The 16,890-nt window shown below is 29.5% G+C and overlaps 1 protein-coding gene across 2 annotated transcripts in view; it reads right to left on the reverse strand.

Moving 5' to 3' along the window:
- The window catches only part of MTA1-like (metastasis associated 1-like), a 297,677-nt gene that overhangs the window by 142,423 nt on the left and 138,364 nt on the right, over positions 1-16,890 (reverse strand). The window contains exon 4 of one of the 2 annotated variants that reach the window (XM_075366551.1): positions 1,029-1,145. The exons of the other annotated variant lie outside the window; for it this stretch is intronic. Within the exon in view, the coding sequence (XP_075222666.1) occupies positions 1,029-1,145 (117 nt within the window). The remainder of the gene's footprint in view (positions 1-1,028; positions 1,146-16,890) is intronic. 2 annotated transcript variants of the gene reach the window in all.

The raw sequence follows: 16,890 nt of genomic DNA on the forward strand, positions 1-16,890 counted from the left end.
AAGTCAATTCAGCAAAAAAAGGAAGAAATTTCTTTTGAAAATTTATCGTTAAATTTCTAGTTGGAAAACCTTTATTTTCTTGATAAAAATGCAATTTTGTGCAAGTTTTAATTTGGAAAAATTTTTATTGAAAAAATGGGGGCTTTACCTCTCCCCCAAAACTAGTTGAAATGGGGGCTTCACCTCTCACATTGCTAGTTGTATATTCAGCGATTAAATCGCTGAATATACAACTAGCAATGAAAATTAATTTTAAAAACTAGATGGAATAACACTTTTTTAATTCTCTAAATGTTCTTTTCGGGTAAAATATTAGTAACTTTATATTTATACTTGTAATTTGTTTGTATTTATAACTTTATATATGGTAACCAGAAGAACGTCGAGAAATTCATCTAATTTTATATACAGTTTATTTATACAAAAAATATATATGTATATATGCAACTACTATTCAACTAACATCAATACGTATATTACGTATTAAAAAAAAAAAAAACAATAATTATAATTAACAAAACACACATGACAAAGAGAAGTAACAAAAATTAAAATTAAAAATAACATTTAAGAAACGTGCAAACTGTAAAATATACTGACGAAAAGGAATTTAAACTCTATTTAAAATTATTCTTAATACTAATGCAATTCATTAGAATACACAAAAATTAATAAATTCTTCATTTTCGAATCGGAGCCCTAAAAAGAAATAAAATCTAATACTTTTAACGTAAAAAAATTATGGATTTCTTAACTATGCATAAAATGACAATATTAATTACCTTAAATAATATTAAAGCACATTAATTTCCAACATATAATAACATTAATATAACATTTAGTGAACATTAATCGCGGGTGCGATTTAATGGTAAAAAAAAATTGTAAATAAATGATTAGCGTGCGATTGAAGGATTACTGAACACTATAATCGACTGCAGAAGCAAAAAAGTGTTCATTAAGGAAGTGAAAAGGTTAAATTGGATAAAATACGGAATAAAGCAAGAGTTATGAGAGAGACGGCGTACCTAAACTGATGGTATCGCCGTCATCTGAGGGAGCAAGAGATTGCGATGGCGGTGGAGTCGGCGATGACTTCTTGAACTTCATCTCACAAGGACCGTCCTCTGTTGACGAAGAACCCACTGTAAATATAACACACGACTCGGTTAATGAGTTGCAGATACACGGTGACCAGACGAACAAATATTGTTTACATTAAACAAAACGAACCACCAATGAATAAAGAGGTAATTAAGAAAAAAATATATGTATCCCAACTGAAATAAAAAAGCTGCAAAATGAACCAAGATACTGTTAAACGCTTTTATCAATATTGTAACCTAGCATAAAAAACAGCCTACATACTATCTGATTTTTATAAACTAACAACCGATAACCAGTCACCAGAAAATACTGTCGTGATCAAGCAGCAATTAAGAGAAAATAAAATTCCTTATTATTAAATACAAATAACAAGTGTTAATTTCTTATCTAAAAATCAAGGATGTAAAAAAATAACAAAATACCTTTTTTTAATAATACATTTTCATGTAATTATAGACGAGAATCTTCTCTTTTCCATCTCTTAAACTTACATTAAAAATAACATCTTAAAATAATATCAAACAATAACTCTAACAAAAAATACCATCGGTTCAGTCAACATACAGAACGACTAAAATTATCGAAACTAATTCATAATTATTCCATCCCTTATCTGTTTGAATCTTCAGATTTACAAATTAAATAACTCTCCAAATACGTAACTCCCCAATCGATGGTGAAATCAGTAGTAACATAACGGCTGTTCGCATAACTATTATACAAAATAAATAATTAGCAAATCTGCTTTTATAAAAATTAATACAATATAACAAAATACATTACAATAAACAAAACGCACCAGCTTTTTTGGTTGTTTTTTTTGGAGAGAACGTACATTATAATTTACTTTTTTTAAATCTTACTTCAAACATATTCCGTAATAAAAAAAAAGAAAGTTCTCTGTTAATATAACTATAAAGGCAACATGTATAGTAAAAATATGTCACTATATATATATATATATATATATATATATATATATATATATATACGTAGATAATAGACAAAAATTTATTCAAAATAGCTCGTAGATTTATCAACCCTCGTAGCTCGTATAGTTGCTTCATACCCTTCGCTAACCAGTTGTAATTTGCGACGGAGGTTAGGTAATATGGCATTGCATTAGATAAAATCTTTCCCAATTAATGATCAAGAGAGTAATTTAATCAATGTTATCACTAATGAATGTACTCGTATCTTCGATTACGTCTAAGTCAACATGTCGTAATATTCAATCATTAAGTCGTATAACATCATCATATTCGAATTGATTCAACAGAACTGTACCGTCGTGGAAAAAATATTACATTTATATTTACAAACGTAACTAGTATATTAACGTATAGTAACGTTTAACTACTATATTTTAATAAACGATTACAATTTCAATGTAATCAGATCTCATAAACCCTAGTAAGTAAAATGAAAATTTCATATTTTATAGTGACAAATTTCCAAAAAGTTTATAGAAATATTATTACGGGGGTCGGCTAATAAATTTTGCACACTAGCGAAATACACGGAGACAAAAGGTACCATCAAGTTGGGCGTAATGCACATGATAGCTAAAATCCCCCTCTGCAAACCTGCGAAATTGAAAAAAATCCGTTTACCGGTTTTTTTTTCAGTAGCAGGTAAAATGGAGTCGAGTACGGCCAATATGTCAACACGGTTAAAACAGCGCGCAGTGATCGGATTTTTAACAGCAGAAAATGTGAATCCCACGAATATTCTTCATCGTTTAAAAGCGGCTTACGGTATTGAAACTATTGTGAACATGAGCGGACATGAGTACTGTGAATAAGTGGGTGTCGAAAGTTTGCGAATGCGAAGCTGGTAAAGCGATAATTGAGGACACACCTCGCAGCGGACGACCAGTTTCTGTGACTGACGAAGAACATCGAAAGGAGGCGGACGATTTGGTTCAAAGTGACCGACGAATCGCCCAGCAACGGATCGCTCTTATTATCGAGTAATTGAGTTATCGTAAAATTTGTGCACGATGGGTACTGCGCAAACTGACAGACGAATACAAGCAGCGTCGCGTCGAATGTTGCGAGCAACCTTTACAGCGCTATTGCGCCGAACGAAACGACTTCCTTTTCAATATTGTAATCGGATATGAGAGTCGGGCACATCATTACGACCCGGAAGAAAAAAGACAAAGCGTGGAATACAGACATTACGAATCGCCAAAACCCAACAAAATTCAAAACTCAAGCCTCTGGGAAGAAACTTCTTTTGACGGTGTTTTGGGACGCCAAACGCGTTTATGTGACTGAATATCTGGAAAATGGGACGACTGTGAACTACGAACGGTACACTGAGACGTTAAGACACCGAGAATGTCGCGTTCGAAAGATCACCATGCTCGTAATCTTGCAACATGACAATGCGCTGCCTCACACATCGCACACTACTACAAAGGCTCTCCGCAAGGTGAAGTTTGAGCCTATTCCGCAGCTGCCACACTCGCCGGATTTGGCTCCGTGCCACTTCTTCCCTCATCACAAGAGGAATCTCAACGGTAATCATTACAACACCGACGGTGAGGTGAAGGAAGCTGTGGCCACTTGAATCCGAGAAAAACAGTCAGAAGTTTTAAGTGACGGAATGCAAAATATTGTCATACATTGAGAAAACCGTATCAGTGTTAACCGGGATTATATTGAAAAATAAATACCGCATTTTGTAGCTAAGGTTTATACTTTTATTCGTTTTTTATTCCGTTCCAATATCTCTTTTCATTCCCAAGCTACGCATATATCTGCAAAATTTATCAGCCCAGCCTCGTAATAAAATACAAGCTAAAAAAAATCAAAGCTTTTAATTTCATTATTAAAAAAAATACGTATATAAAATTAAAATAACAAATTTAATTAATTTCATATTTTATAAAATCGCGAGAAAATTATATCTAATGTAAACAAACAATACTTATTTGCAGAATACATTCCAATAGACCTGTGTCCTGAAATCTAGTCCAAAAGATGGGGAAGTCTGAGAACACACTTTCTGTTGCAAAATTAAAATCCCCTACCCCGAACCCTAACCCCCGTTTTTTTTATTATCATTCAGAATATGTCTAATAAATTTTTTATACATTCACCGTATTCACCACATCACGCCCGAAGTAATTTTTCGACTATAGACCGTTTTAAGAGATGGGAAGAAAATTCTCCGAAGAGTTGAAGGCGTCGCAAAGCTACGATCTCATCCAAAAACTACTTTACTACTATTATCGATTTTTTTGAGGTACTAGAACAATCTGTATAGCAATCCACGGAAACTACACAGTAAAATTATATAAACGAGAACCTTTTGTATTCAAAACATAACGGGACAAAAAAGATAAATTACATTATTGGACTCTTGAAATAGTTATAACCGTACATTTTCACCTTAACGATTAGTTTTTTCTTATCCAGGCGAACTTAAAAGAGATAAAAGAAAACAAGAGAAAGTTATACTCATATTCAGGTATGATTAAAACGGTCAGTCTGTATGACCAAGACTTGCAAAATGAGTCGTCATCCTCTGACGTTCATCAAGCACTAGAGACTCCACTCGCAAAATTAAAAACGTTGCTTACTTATATAAGAGTAATTAAAAGTATGATTTAGGTAAACTATTGAGAATATTCTTTTTATTCAACAACAGTAGAAAATAGTTGAAAAGTACATTATAAACATTAGTTTAACTAGTATATATAAGCGTTGAATATATCTGGTAGTAACTAGCTAGCACTGATTTAATACTGTTATCAAGTAACTAGCCTGTCAGATAAACCAGTTGATACACTGAAACTCAGATTCAAATCCCGTTTTTAAATGGATATTTTTTCGTTTACCATTTCACTCTTCCTTACTTTTGTCCACAAATAAAACGGCTTTGACAACAATTTGTTTTTATCTTATGGTTTAATTTCAATAACTAATAAATAGTTATTCCGACAGTTAGGAGTACTGCCCATCGAATTACGTAATTAAAACTTTCCAGTAAATAAATATACATTAAAGTATTTGATACGTAAATACACTGCATATGATTAATTATGTCAAAGCCTATTATTAACATAATTAAAAGTGTACATTTTTTAATGAAAACAAGCATATACCGTTAACGACGTCTTATTTTCTACTTTTAACGGATTTAATAAAACTTCTCTGATGTTTAGTTATTTCTAAATTAAAAGATAAACCATAAATTAGCAACGTACAATCCGCTGTATACAGATATATATAAATCATATCATGGTATGTATAATTTCAACAAACAAATTCGCTAAAATAAGGCCTCGATCGACGTTGAGCGTTTATTTTAACCGACAAGAAAAAATAAATAAACGTTTATGGCACTGTCAACTCAAAATGGCTGATCCAAACGCTATGAATAAGAAATCAAATCACTGTGAATGACAACAAAACACTAGCTACAACTATTTTTTTAAAACGTTTGAAACAATTTAAAAAAAGGTATTATTTACAAATACATAATTTGTGCCGTAGTCATATTTCCGGTTTAGAAAATCTCCCAACTAAACTCATATGGTTTCCTTCTTCCTCTTTCATAATACTCTTTATAGATTCAATAGATATCAACAACAATGTGTGGTTTCTATGTAGTAGACTTATTTTTTATAATTAATTCGGTTTGTTCTCTTTGTTGTTGTTTACTTTAACCACCAATCGAACATTAGAATTCATAGTTAATTTAATAATGGAAAAAGGTTCAATTGAAGATAACGCTACACGCACGTATAACAGTAGCAAAACCTATTGCAACTAAAAATTGCCGTAGACAAGCGGTCAAAAAACCAAGTACAGAACTGAATGGAGGAACTACTTGAGTAAATTGTAAAAACGTAGAAACTTAACAGACTATCTCTAAGAAAAAAACTCTATTTTACCGATAAAAAAGTCACTTAGAACGTTATAAAGACATATGTTTTGTCCAATATAATACAAACCAGGCTAAAAAGAATATCGATTCTTAAACCAAACAATTATTTCAATAAAAAAGTTTTAAGTCTCCAATATGGTCAGGGAGCGTCAGTTTTTTTTTTTGAAAACGTTTCATAAAAGCTTAACAAAAAATTTCTTTTTATATTATATTACTTCATATTTTCTGATAGCTGTCATTCATATTAATAATACTAATCGTTTACAATACTCCGTTTAACACAAGCAATACAAAAAGGTTCCTGCCAAAGTTTTTCGTTGACTGAAAGCGCGAAAAAATGTACGTATGTACAGAACCGTATACAAACACTTCAGGTTTTATTTAAAGTAAGGAAATAAATCGAACAGATATGAAACAAATATAACGGAATATATAATTAAATTATATAAAAACGGAATATATTAATTAAATTGATAAATGATTGGGAAATGCCCATCTCCCGAAAACCACTTTGAACTTATTTGAATTACCGAATTGAACCGATAACACTGCGGAGGGCTAGGTAAAGCGAATTCTACCAAAAAACAGTCGGAATGTGCAATATAAAAATATTTTCTAATCGAATAAGTTAAAGATATACAGGAACTAATGCAAAAATCATACCCCGTGACTTGGAAATCAAAACCAGAAAAAAGTGGGGAAATATGTTGAAATTTGTTGTAGTATAAAACACATTGCTAAATACTAGCTGCTAGGCCCTCCAGGCGGATTGCCCTGACGGGCGGCGTCTCGGAATATGATTAATAGGTGTCAAAATTGATTACCTCTTGTGTAAAAATATTTTTTTTTTGAATGATGATAGTTGATATAACGAAAGTTAAATTAGAAATTACACTCTAGAAATTGATACTAACGAAAAGATTATTAAAATTTTAATGTTACTTAAAATAAAACAATACAAAACAAACCTAAAATCATTACACACTTCAAAAAAATGCGTTCGATTTACTATTCTGAAGTTCACCGTCCACTCAGTGAAAAATATCTCATAGAAACTAGTTGGCAAAACTACTTATTTATAGGTTTTTATCGATCGTTACATCCAATCATGCTCATAAAACTGTTTCTCTTTATAATCATTTATTTTTCTAAAGCAGTTTCCGTACACTTATGCCTGACCTGACAATACACAAACATGTACCCATCCGCCAAAATATTATCGAATCCGAAAAAAAATTATGCTACTCAACGATTATAAAAAATTAATCCTATAATAACGCTGTATTTTCAGGGAAGTTTTTTTCAGACACAGCAACAGGTCTTCGACGAAAGCAAAATTTTCAACCAACGCCGAGATTAAATCGATCTTTGGACGTCTTTAATTTAGAATAATTTAAAACCTAAGATCCGAAAAATAATTACAGGCTTTCTCCAACAAAAAGTCACTTAATTTTTATTAATTTATACTAATGAAACAAGAAAAAACACACACACACACACACACATATATATATATATATATAAGCTGGCAACGGTGCTGTTTTAAGCCCCTTCCCGGAGAGATAAATTAGAAAATTATATTTACCAGTATGGTCTTATTTTTTTATTTATTCTTTTAATATTCAGAAAAAAAACACTCCAATAAAAGAATAGGATGAAGTAGGTTCAGGAAATACTGATGGAGTATCATAAAACAAAAATATGAGAAAACGGCCAGTTCCTTTCTTCCTACACACCGAACTATGATCGGTAACTACAGCCCGTTAAGAAATATACAATTAAATAAGTATTCTACAAACCATAATTATTATGTACGGTAGTAGCAAGAATCGAGGTATATGTTTTTTGTATTTTTTTAATATATATATATTTCTGGAACATTCTTGACTTTTAAAAAGCAAGCCTATTACAAAATTCAATTGATAAATAAGGTAAAATCCATACAGTTCTTTAACATTTATTAAAAAAAAATTAAACTTTCAATAAACAAATATGGAAAGAAAAAAAGAGTCAGTCGCTCTTCATTCTGAAACTTTGAATAAATATTTGTAATGATATAATTTAATGTACATAGGCTATTAGTCGTATACTAAATAAATAAAAAATATTTACATAGCATTTTTTTAACTAATAACGAAGTTGGGTGATAAACTGTGAACAAATTTGTTAAGTCGTTAGCTAAATAAATAAATATTATTTAATGGCAATTAGCAGTCAAACATAATACATTAAGATCTAGTAGAAAAACACGTACGATTTAACGCATAGCTCACTTATATCCTTTGATAAGTTAAAAAAAAAAAAAAAAAATCTCAAAACCAGACACTAATATAATACTGCACACGAGCATAAACATATTTTACAGAAAGATATAACTCAAAAAAAAAAAAAAGTCTAAATAAACATAAGTAAAAAAAAAGAAAGTTTTTAAAACACGTTGCGTGTTTCAATTTTTAAACAATCATCAGTAATTATGAAATAAAAGTAAAATAAATATTGAAATAAAACGTAAAAGACGCCTGCAATATTTTATAAAGTTCAGTTACACAATTGTACACGCCACACATTCGTTGAAATGGGTGAGGAAGGTATTTTCTTAAGGAAGCCCAAGCCGTGCATCGAGTGACACTGAAGTAATTTTCCGAAATATGCTTAAATACAAAAAATATGCTGCTCCCATCGTGGATAAAAGTATCCAGGATTGTGGACGGAAATGGATGCCCATACAGGGATCCTGGAAAATTCTTCCTTCGGATAGAATTATTTCGTTCCGCGATCGTACACATACCTACCTCCCTTTCTATTATCCTTGATACCTTCCTGCATGATGATTTTTTGTGGAAGTTTAACGTGCATTCAATATTTCCATATTGAATGCACGTTAAGGATATCGGGACTTCGTTTCTGTTTGATTACGAATATTTTGCAGAAATTTTCGAATATTTTCTTAGTTACGTACCCCAAAAGAGAGAAAGAAGAAATAGATTAGTATTCCTTATACTGAGGGTTTTGTATAAGCCGCTATTTTAGAAGTAATAACAAATTCTAAATGTTTGAATCAACTCAATTCCAAGAAATTAATTACCGTTAAACAGATTAAATTATTCAATCTCTACAGCTTGATTAAGAATCGTTTGGTTTTATAAAACTGATGTTATTTTAAATATATCGGATGGCCGAGATCAAAATTTTTAGAAAATATCCCCCCACATCTCACGTGAAATTAAAAAAAAAAAAAGTTAAAGAAAGACTATAGCGTAATAATCCGCACTTAAAATGAGTTTATTCAATGTCGATAAAATAAATTATAAAAACGAACTGTTCCATTTTATTTTAGCCACTGTTAACGAAAAAATTTCTGAAAACCCAAATGCATGTTCTGAGGAATATTATATGAATTAATGAATTTTAGATATTTCCGTGGTACGAGTATATATTTTAGGAAATAATCTATTTCGACGAACAAAAATATATATATCTCTAACACTTCCCTGATACCTATGTATCATTAATTACTACTATTAACATTAAAAATTAAAATAAAACATTATACCACCAGATACATACAGTTCATAAAAACCACTTACCTAATCGTCTGTAGCGCTTTTAGAGTTTAAAGCACCACCATCAGCAGTTTTTACTTTTTTAAATAATACATGAAATTAAAATATTATTTATAAAATATTGTCAATTGTTATATAAAATATTAAAACAATCATTCAAATCAAATTATTAAAAATGTCTCTCTCTCTCTCTCTCTGTGTGTGTGTGTATTTATTAACACACACACAAACACACATATATATATATTTTTAAACATCCTACATCTGCATAGTATTATCAAATTTTAATCATTATTTTAAGTCCACCAAATTTATCAATTCATTATCGAATTAGATCTGTTTATTGATAAGTATAATTATTAATATAATGTTTTTCTATTTCCTTATTATTATTTATTTATTTATAGAATTTCTAAATTATCCTCTATACTTGTAATATTAAGTTTGTTTTTTGTTTGGAGTTTCGTAACATTTGAAAATTTAGTATCATTGTTTTACTTATTATAGTGCTAATTTAAATTTCTTAATGAACAACCTGGTGGTTTTACTTATACATAATCTTCACAATTGTTACATTTTATCGTATATATTCCACATAATTTATACTTATTATTTTTTTGTAAAATATAGTTTACATGAGTTTATCAGGTTTATTTCCAATATTTATACCTTTTTTAAATACATTAGTGACATATTTAGTTCTGTCACCATGGTATTATTTAAACATGATATATAACCTGCAATTTGGTTATTTGATTGACTATTAATACAATTCATTAAAGTGGCCTTCTCAAATAAATTTGTATTAAGTTTTTTTCCATTAATTTATCAACAAATTTCTTTATTCATTTTATTCCTATTATTGTCAATATATATGTAAGCTCTTTGTATTAAATTTCTCATTTTATTGATCTTTTATCCATAGCATATTAGGGTATTGATGAGTAGGGTATATATTTAATTAATTTAATGCTTATATCCAAATATTTATAATTCGGTTTTTATTTTTTTCGCTCCTAAATATTAGGTATTTGTTAAATAATTTTAATTGTTTTATACCTTTTATTATTAATCATTTTAAATTCTTTTCTTTTTTTTTAATTGTATATCAGTTAATTTTTTAATAATTTGATTTTAATGAATGTTTTAAAAATTTTATTTTATTTTAATAATTTTATACATTAATATTTTTAATAATTGACAACATTTTATTTTCATATTATGTGTAGTTTGTAAAAAAAAGTTCATTGATGATGAAGCTGTAAGCTCTTCGAGCGCTATAGACAAATAGGCTAAGAATTCTCACTATTTATGAACTGTATCTGAAGATATAAATTTTATTATAATTTTTATTGTTACATACACCGAAAGAATCAAAGGTAATTGCAACCTATTCTAATTTTGAATCTGCTTCAAGAAGGGACTTGAAAAATTTAGAAGAGTTCATCGATCAATTGCTCTACCTTTACCCGATAAAAATAAAATTTCTTTCCCTTTTGAGGAAGAGGTGCACCATGAAATTTTTTAACGTACACAGAATGAAAAGTTCCCGAACTAAATTCCTGTAGTCGATACAAGTAGCGCGTTCTCTAGGACAACCAAGGAACGATAAAGTACGATGTCTGTACAAATCTTCATCACGTTTCGTCACTCCAATCTCGAGTTATATTCGGCCACGTAGTTGTGTTCGTGTGACCTTGTGCGAGCCTGCGACATGGAACCGAGAAATGTGATAAAATTTTGCGTTCGACTTCAAAAATCTTTCGTTGAAACTTATTCTACGATACAGCAAGCATTCGGTGATGAAGCCGCATCTCGTAATACAACACACACGTGGTGGAAGCGGTTTAAAGATGGCAGAGAGTCGCTGGATGACGAAAACGGGGGGAAGCCGTCAACAGTTGTTCACGACGAAAATGTTGTGAAAGTGCGCGCGCAACTGATCAAACTGTCCCAACTGTTAAAACCGTTAATTCTAAATTCTATTTTGAAGTAATGAAACGCCTGACGCGTCGCATTCGTCGAATCCAGCCCAACTACCGGGATCCGGGCAGTTGGACTCTTGCACGACAATGTCTCGGCACACATGGCAACAATTTTAACACGTTATTACGCACAAATCAAATCACCGTCTTATCCCACCCACCCTATTCACACGACTTGGCACAAAGTTTTGTACCCAAAACTCAAGTTGAAGATGAAAGGCCGTTTTTTCGACCATTCATTCCGGTCATCCAAAGAGCTTCCACAGAGCAGTTGAAGGCGATCCCACAAAGTAATTTCTCCAGAGGTGTTTTACGGGCTCTACCAGCGCTGCAATGAATTTATAACTAGAGAAGGGTTCTATGTAGAGGTTCTATGTAGGGTTCTATGTGAGTAAATTCGTTTATCTTTAAATCTGTATTTTTATTTAATTTAGTTCGGGAACTTTTCAGACATACTATGTAACTACTACCCATCATGTTGCATTTCATTTTAAAGCTCTAATCAAGACGAGGAAATTAATGTAAAGCAACGGTCTTTACGATATACCGATAAAAATAAAGAGATTATGTTGTTCGCAAATAAATATTCTCATTCACCTGGATAAATACAATAGGACGCTTTCTTCTTTATTTATTTCAATTAGATTAAGAAAAATATTTACCGCAAGGCTATTTTTCATATTTTTACAGCCGAATTGGGTTTACTGGATTTCTAATTTCAACCTACTGGGAAGATGAACGTTTCCGTTAGTTTATTTGACTGAGTTTATCCAAAAAGATATAAAATTTAATATAAAAAATTTAATCAATTACCAGCTATTTTAATATGATTCTATCTTTCTATTTAACATGATATAGTTTGAGTTCATTTTTTACTTTAAATTTAAAAGATTATTGTTTTGAAAATAATTTTGATCGATGTTTATTCACTTTTTTAAATAAATTATTTTATTTTATTTTTATCACTTGAACTGGATTAACTAATGACTAATTTTTATTTTATAAATTCAACTGATCAACTGATCAAACGGATGCTTTTTAAGATCACAATACGTTAAATTAATATTTTAATAAACCTCAATTTAGCTGTAATACGATGAAAAATAGCCTTTCAAACGCTTTCTCATGATTTTTCTCAATTTCTTAGAATAAATTGAAAACAAAGCTAGTTTATAACACTATAAATTCAAATGTATGATTATTCAGTTGGCTTCAGAATACTTGGAAGATAGATAATCTTAACCTCTTGCCATCATGGATTGCAGTGTAGTAGAGAATTCTTCTTTTCATAAATTGTCTTGCTGGGAACTGTAAAATGAGAATAACGGGTATAATTTACATATTTTTTATTACATTATCCACCCCTTCCCACAGAAAGAGCAAAACTTTCCTAATATCGCTAAACGGTAGATTAAATCACCCTAAAATTCTCCTGAATGCTGAAAATATCCATTTGAACAGTTTTAAAATCAGAAAAAGACTACAACAGTTGTAACTCGTTCTATATATAAACGTCAATAACGACAGACTAGAAAAATTGTTCATAATTCTACAAAAAAAAATTAATTAACATATAGACGAATTTTGGATTATTGGATTTGAAAAAAATAGTCAAAAATTCAGCTAAAAATAAGCTTTGAATATTTTGATATAGCATCTTCAAAGATTGTTAAAACAAAGATGAAAAGGAGAACCAATAATTCCAAAGAAACGTTATCCACTGAATCTGCTGAATATTAGTTATTAAACTATGTAAAATAATAACACAAAGAAATCGTTTTACAATAATACTACGTCTGCATTATTCAACATGAGAAAAAGTGTAACCTACTCATCATATCCAATTACACAATACGTGTTGCATTATATAATATAAAGTAATTATGTCGGTACAAAACAAAATGTAATGGATACGGTGGTATTCAGATTTTACGTAATCATTATTAAAATATTACAAAGTTAAGGTACAAAAAAAAATTAATCTCCAAAGCTTTTGCGTATTATTAAAAAAAAATCAAATTGTAACATTAAATATTGATATAAATTAGGAATTAACAATTGATATAAATTAAACATACAAAACAAATTAAGAACTAAAAATATTAATTAGTTCAAAATCTGATTTGTACCACAGACGTAAATTAATCTGACCATTTTAACATTTCTTTAGATCTAGCTGAAAAGCTCGTTGAACGAAGAAAAACGATTTTTGAAGTCATAATATTTACATAAAACTACTACTGACCGATACCCATCAATCAAAACCATTTTAATTTACCCACGTTCATCACAGCAACCACCAAATTGAATTAATTAATGAAATAACATTTCTTCTTAATAATTTAAAAAGCAATGAACCCATTTTAATATATAATAAGCAAAATGGCCGTGAAGAATTCCACATATAGTTGATCTTTATTACGTCTAAACGTCAAGTGAAATTGTAAATAAATTTTTATCATAAAACAAGAAAAACTACACGATTTCTAACGAAGGGATTATCCAAATCAGAAACATTTAAGGGGCTTTAAAAGTGTTAATTATAATTTAATTTTTTTTTAGTTTTTATGGTTCTAATAGAATATAGTGAATAGTTCAATATCTGGTTAATAGAAACTAAATAGATATTTTTTTAATTTGTAAAAAAAAAAAATAATAAAACAATGCAATGTTCAATATCTTGATATTTTTCTTGTAAGTTTTTATTTCAATAACAATTATATCTATTTCTCTTAAGGAATTAATTACAGAAGTTTCAGTTTGAAGTACTTTTAGATTGCCTACTTATATTATTTTAATAATTTTAAGGGGATATTTAATGAACATCAAATAGACTTTATTATTTTCACGACCATTTATAATAATTTAAATAAATTTTTTCCCCAATTTTTGTTACTTTTTCCGTACATATGTTAACGGAACTGCAATAATTACTTACAATCTAATAACATCTATTGCCCGCTATTTTAGATTTAAAAATTCTCATATTTTCTTTTAAGCAATTAAGATGGTTTGATAAGTTAATGAAAATCGGGTTCTGGAATTACAGAGGACACAAACAGTCACATCTATCCTCTTCCTGGAACAGTTGGGTTTAAGGAATACTCAAAAGGATATAATTCCAAAATGCGCTTAATAAGTGCATTTTGGAATTTTCAGCCCTACCATTTATTTTAATAAGAATAGATAAATCTCATAAAAAAAAATTAAGCACTGAAATCTAAACAAAATAAAATTACTTTATAATTGAACGGTCACCCAATGTAAAAGAATATCTTCAGATTATTTCAAATTACGATAAAAAAAGGCAATAATATTTCATTCATTTATTTACAAAGTAATAATATTTTGGTGCACAATTACTGCAGTTTTACAGTTACTGTAGTTTTCTTTCAGATGAAGAATGAATTCTGTAGCGTGTGAAAGATGGCAAGCCTAACACGGGATTCGAACCCGAAATCTTCCAGATGAAAAACAAACACATAACCATTCCGCTACGTAAATCAACAATAATATTAAAAGATTTACTAAATTCACCGTACATAAAAAAACATTACATTATTTTTTAATTAAAAACTTATAATTAAGTCGAAGTTTATAATATAAATATGATAAAATATTTCATAATTCGTAATACTTTATAATTATTTAATTAACACTGATATCGAACAAAAAATCAAGTACGTTACGATAAAGTAACGTTTAACAATTAGCCTTTAAATTAATTGCTTATTAAATACGTATTTAACTGAAGTCTAATAATGTAAAATCACAATTAAAGATGATATAATATTCCTGAAAACCGCGTTGATGAATATAATTATTTCATATTTCACGACAAAACATGAGTATGATATTAATTTGTTGTTGCTTTGCCGATCTACATTTTCTTGTCTATTTTGACTGTGACGCAGTTGAGCACTCAAAAGATAAAAGAAGAATAGGTAAAAATATTTTCTATAGGAGTAATTTATTATATTCCATTCCTTTTAGTGAAAAATAAAAACGTTATCACTTGTAAACTGAATTTACTAACTTGCAATTACCGAGTGAAACAGTAAATGTGGCTCAACTAACACGTCAATAGGAAATATTCGCTTACTTTCTTCAGTTAGCTTGCATTCGTATGTAGAAATTTTTTTTATTTCTGTGAAAACTATACCATTTTCATAAGTACGCTAGCGGCTGATGTCAAATTGCTTACAATCGTATGCGACAGGCAAAAAATATATCAATGGGTTTTTAAGGGAAGAGGAATGGGTTAATACAAAATATAGGAACTAATTATACACACCTTAATTCTGATATGACGGTTAAAAGAATTTACACACATAAGTCGATATTAGTTCATACATATAGCTTTTCTATCATAAGTTCTAAAGCTGTGACCAAAATCAAAGAATAACTTTTTTAAAGTTTTATGTGATGGAAAACCTCTGAAAGTTGAAATAATAATTTTCCATAATCATTTTATTAACAGATCTGTAGGATGTTACGGTAAAGAAAAAGAGAAATTAGAATTCCAAATTTAAAACCAAAGTAATCATTAATGAAGGATAAAATAACAAGAGGATGTTAAAAAAAATGTTTTAACAAATTTTTGAGCGTGTCCTTTATTATTTTAGCATGAATACAGCAGAGCCCTATATCTGATTGGAAATGAAAAAAAAAACATAAGCAACTTAAAAAAATGTACATCCCGAGAATAGAGAGAACCAGCCCTCGATTCTCTGAAAAAAGTCAAATAACTTTTTCCGCAGGTGTACAGAAAAAGACCGATTAAATAGCCAGAATAAATGTGAAAAGACTTATTGTAAAAACACTTAATTATACTACGAAAGAAAAAAGTGAGAAAGACCGAAAAGAAGTTAGTATAAAAAGAAAAGGAGAAGGAAGACGAGACGCTGGAAAGAGAAGCTCTAGACGCTGCAGAATACAGAACGTATTGTCGGAGGTCATGGACCTTTGAAGTCAATATAACCCGGCTAAGTAAGCGATAAACCGATCGATTTTAAATAAATTAATTACAATAACCAATCCTCGGTTAACTATTATGTATTAATAAAATTAAAAACTTAATTACTAATAATTAATTAATTAGCGTAACTTTCAATCTAAATTAGCGCAACAATAATAAAATTACTGGTTAAACCATCATCGATTCCGTTATTTTGTAAAATACATTCTCATTAAATTATAACTGAATTTTTATACAAATAACTTCTTAAATAAAGAGTCTATTTCTCTAAAAGTTACAAAATTTTTTTTAGTCATAGTATTTTAAAAGTAAATAAAATTCGATCAACAGTTGGGAAATTTTAGTAACCATATAA

The sequence above is a fragment of the Lycorma delicatula genome, chromosome 5 (assembly GCF_047948215.1).
Source record: "Lycorma delicatula isolate Av1 chromosome 5, ASM4794821v1, whole genome shotgun sequence".
Classification (NCBI taxonomy): domain Eukaryota; kingdom Metazoa; phylum Arthropoda; class Insecta; order Hemiptera; family Fulgoridae; genus Lycorma; species Lycorma delicatula.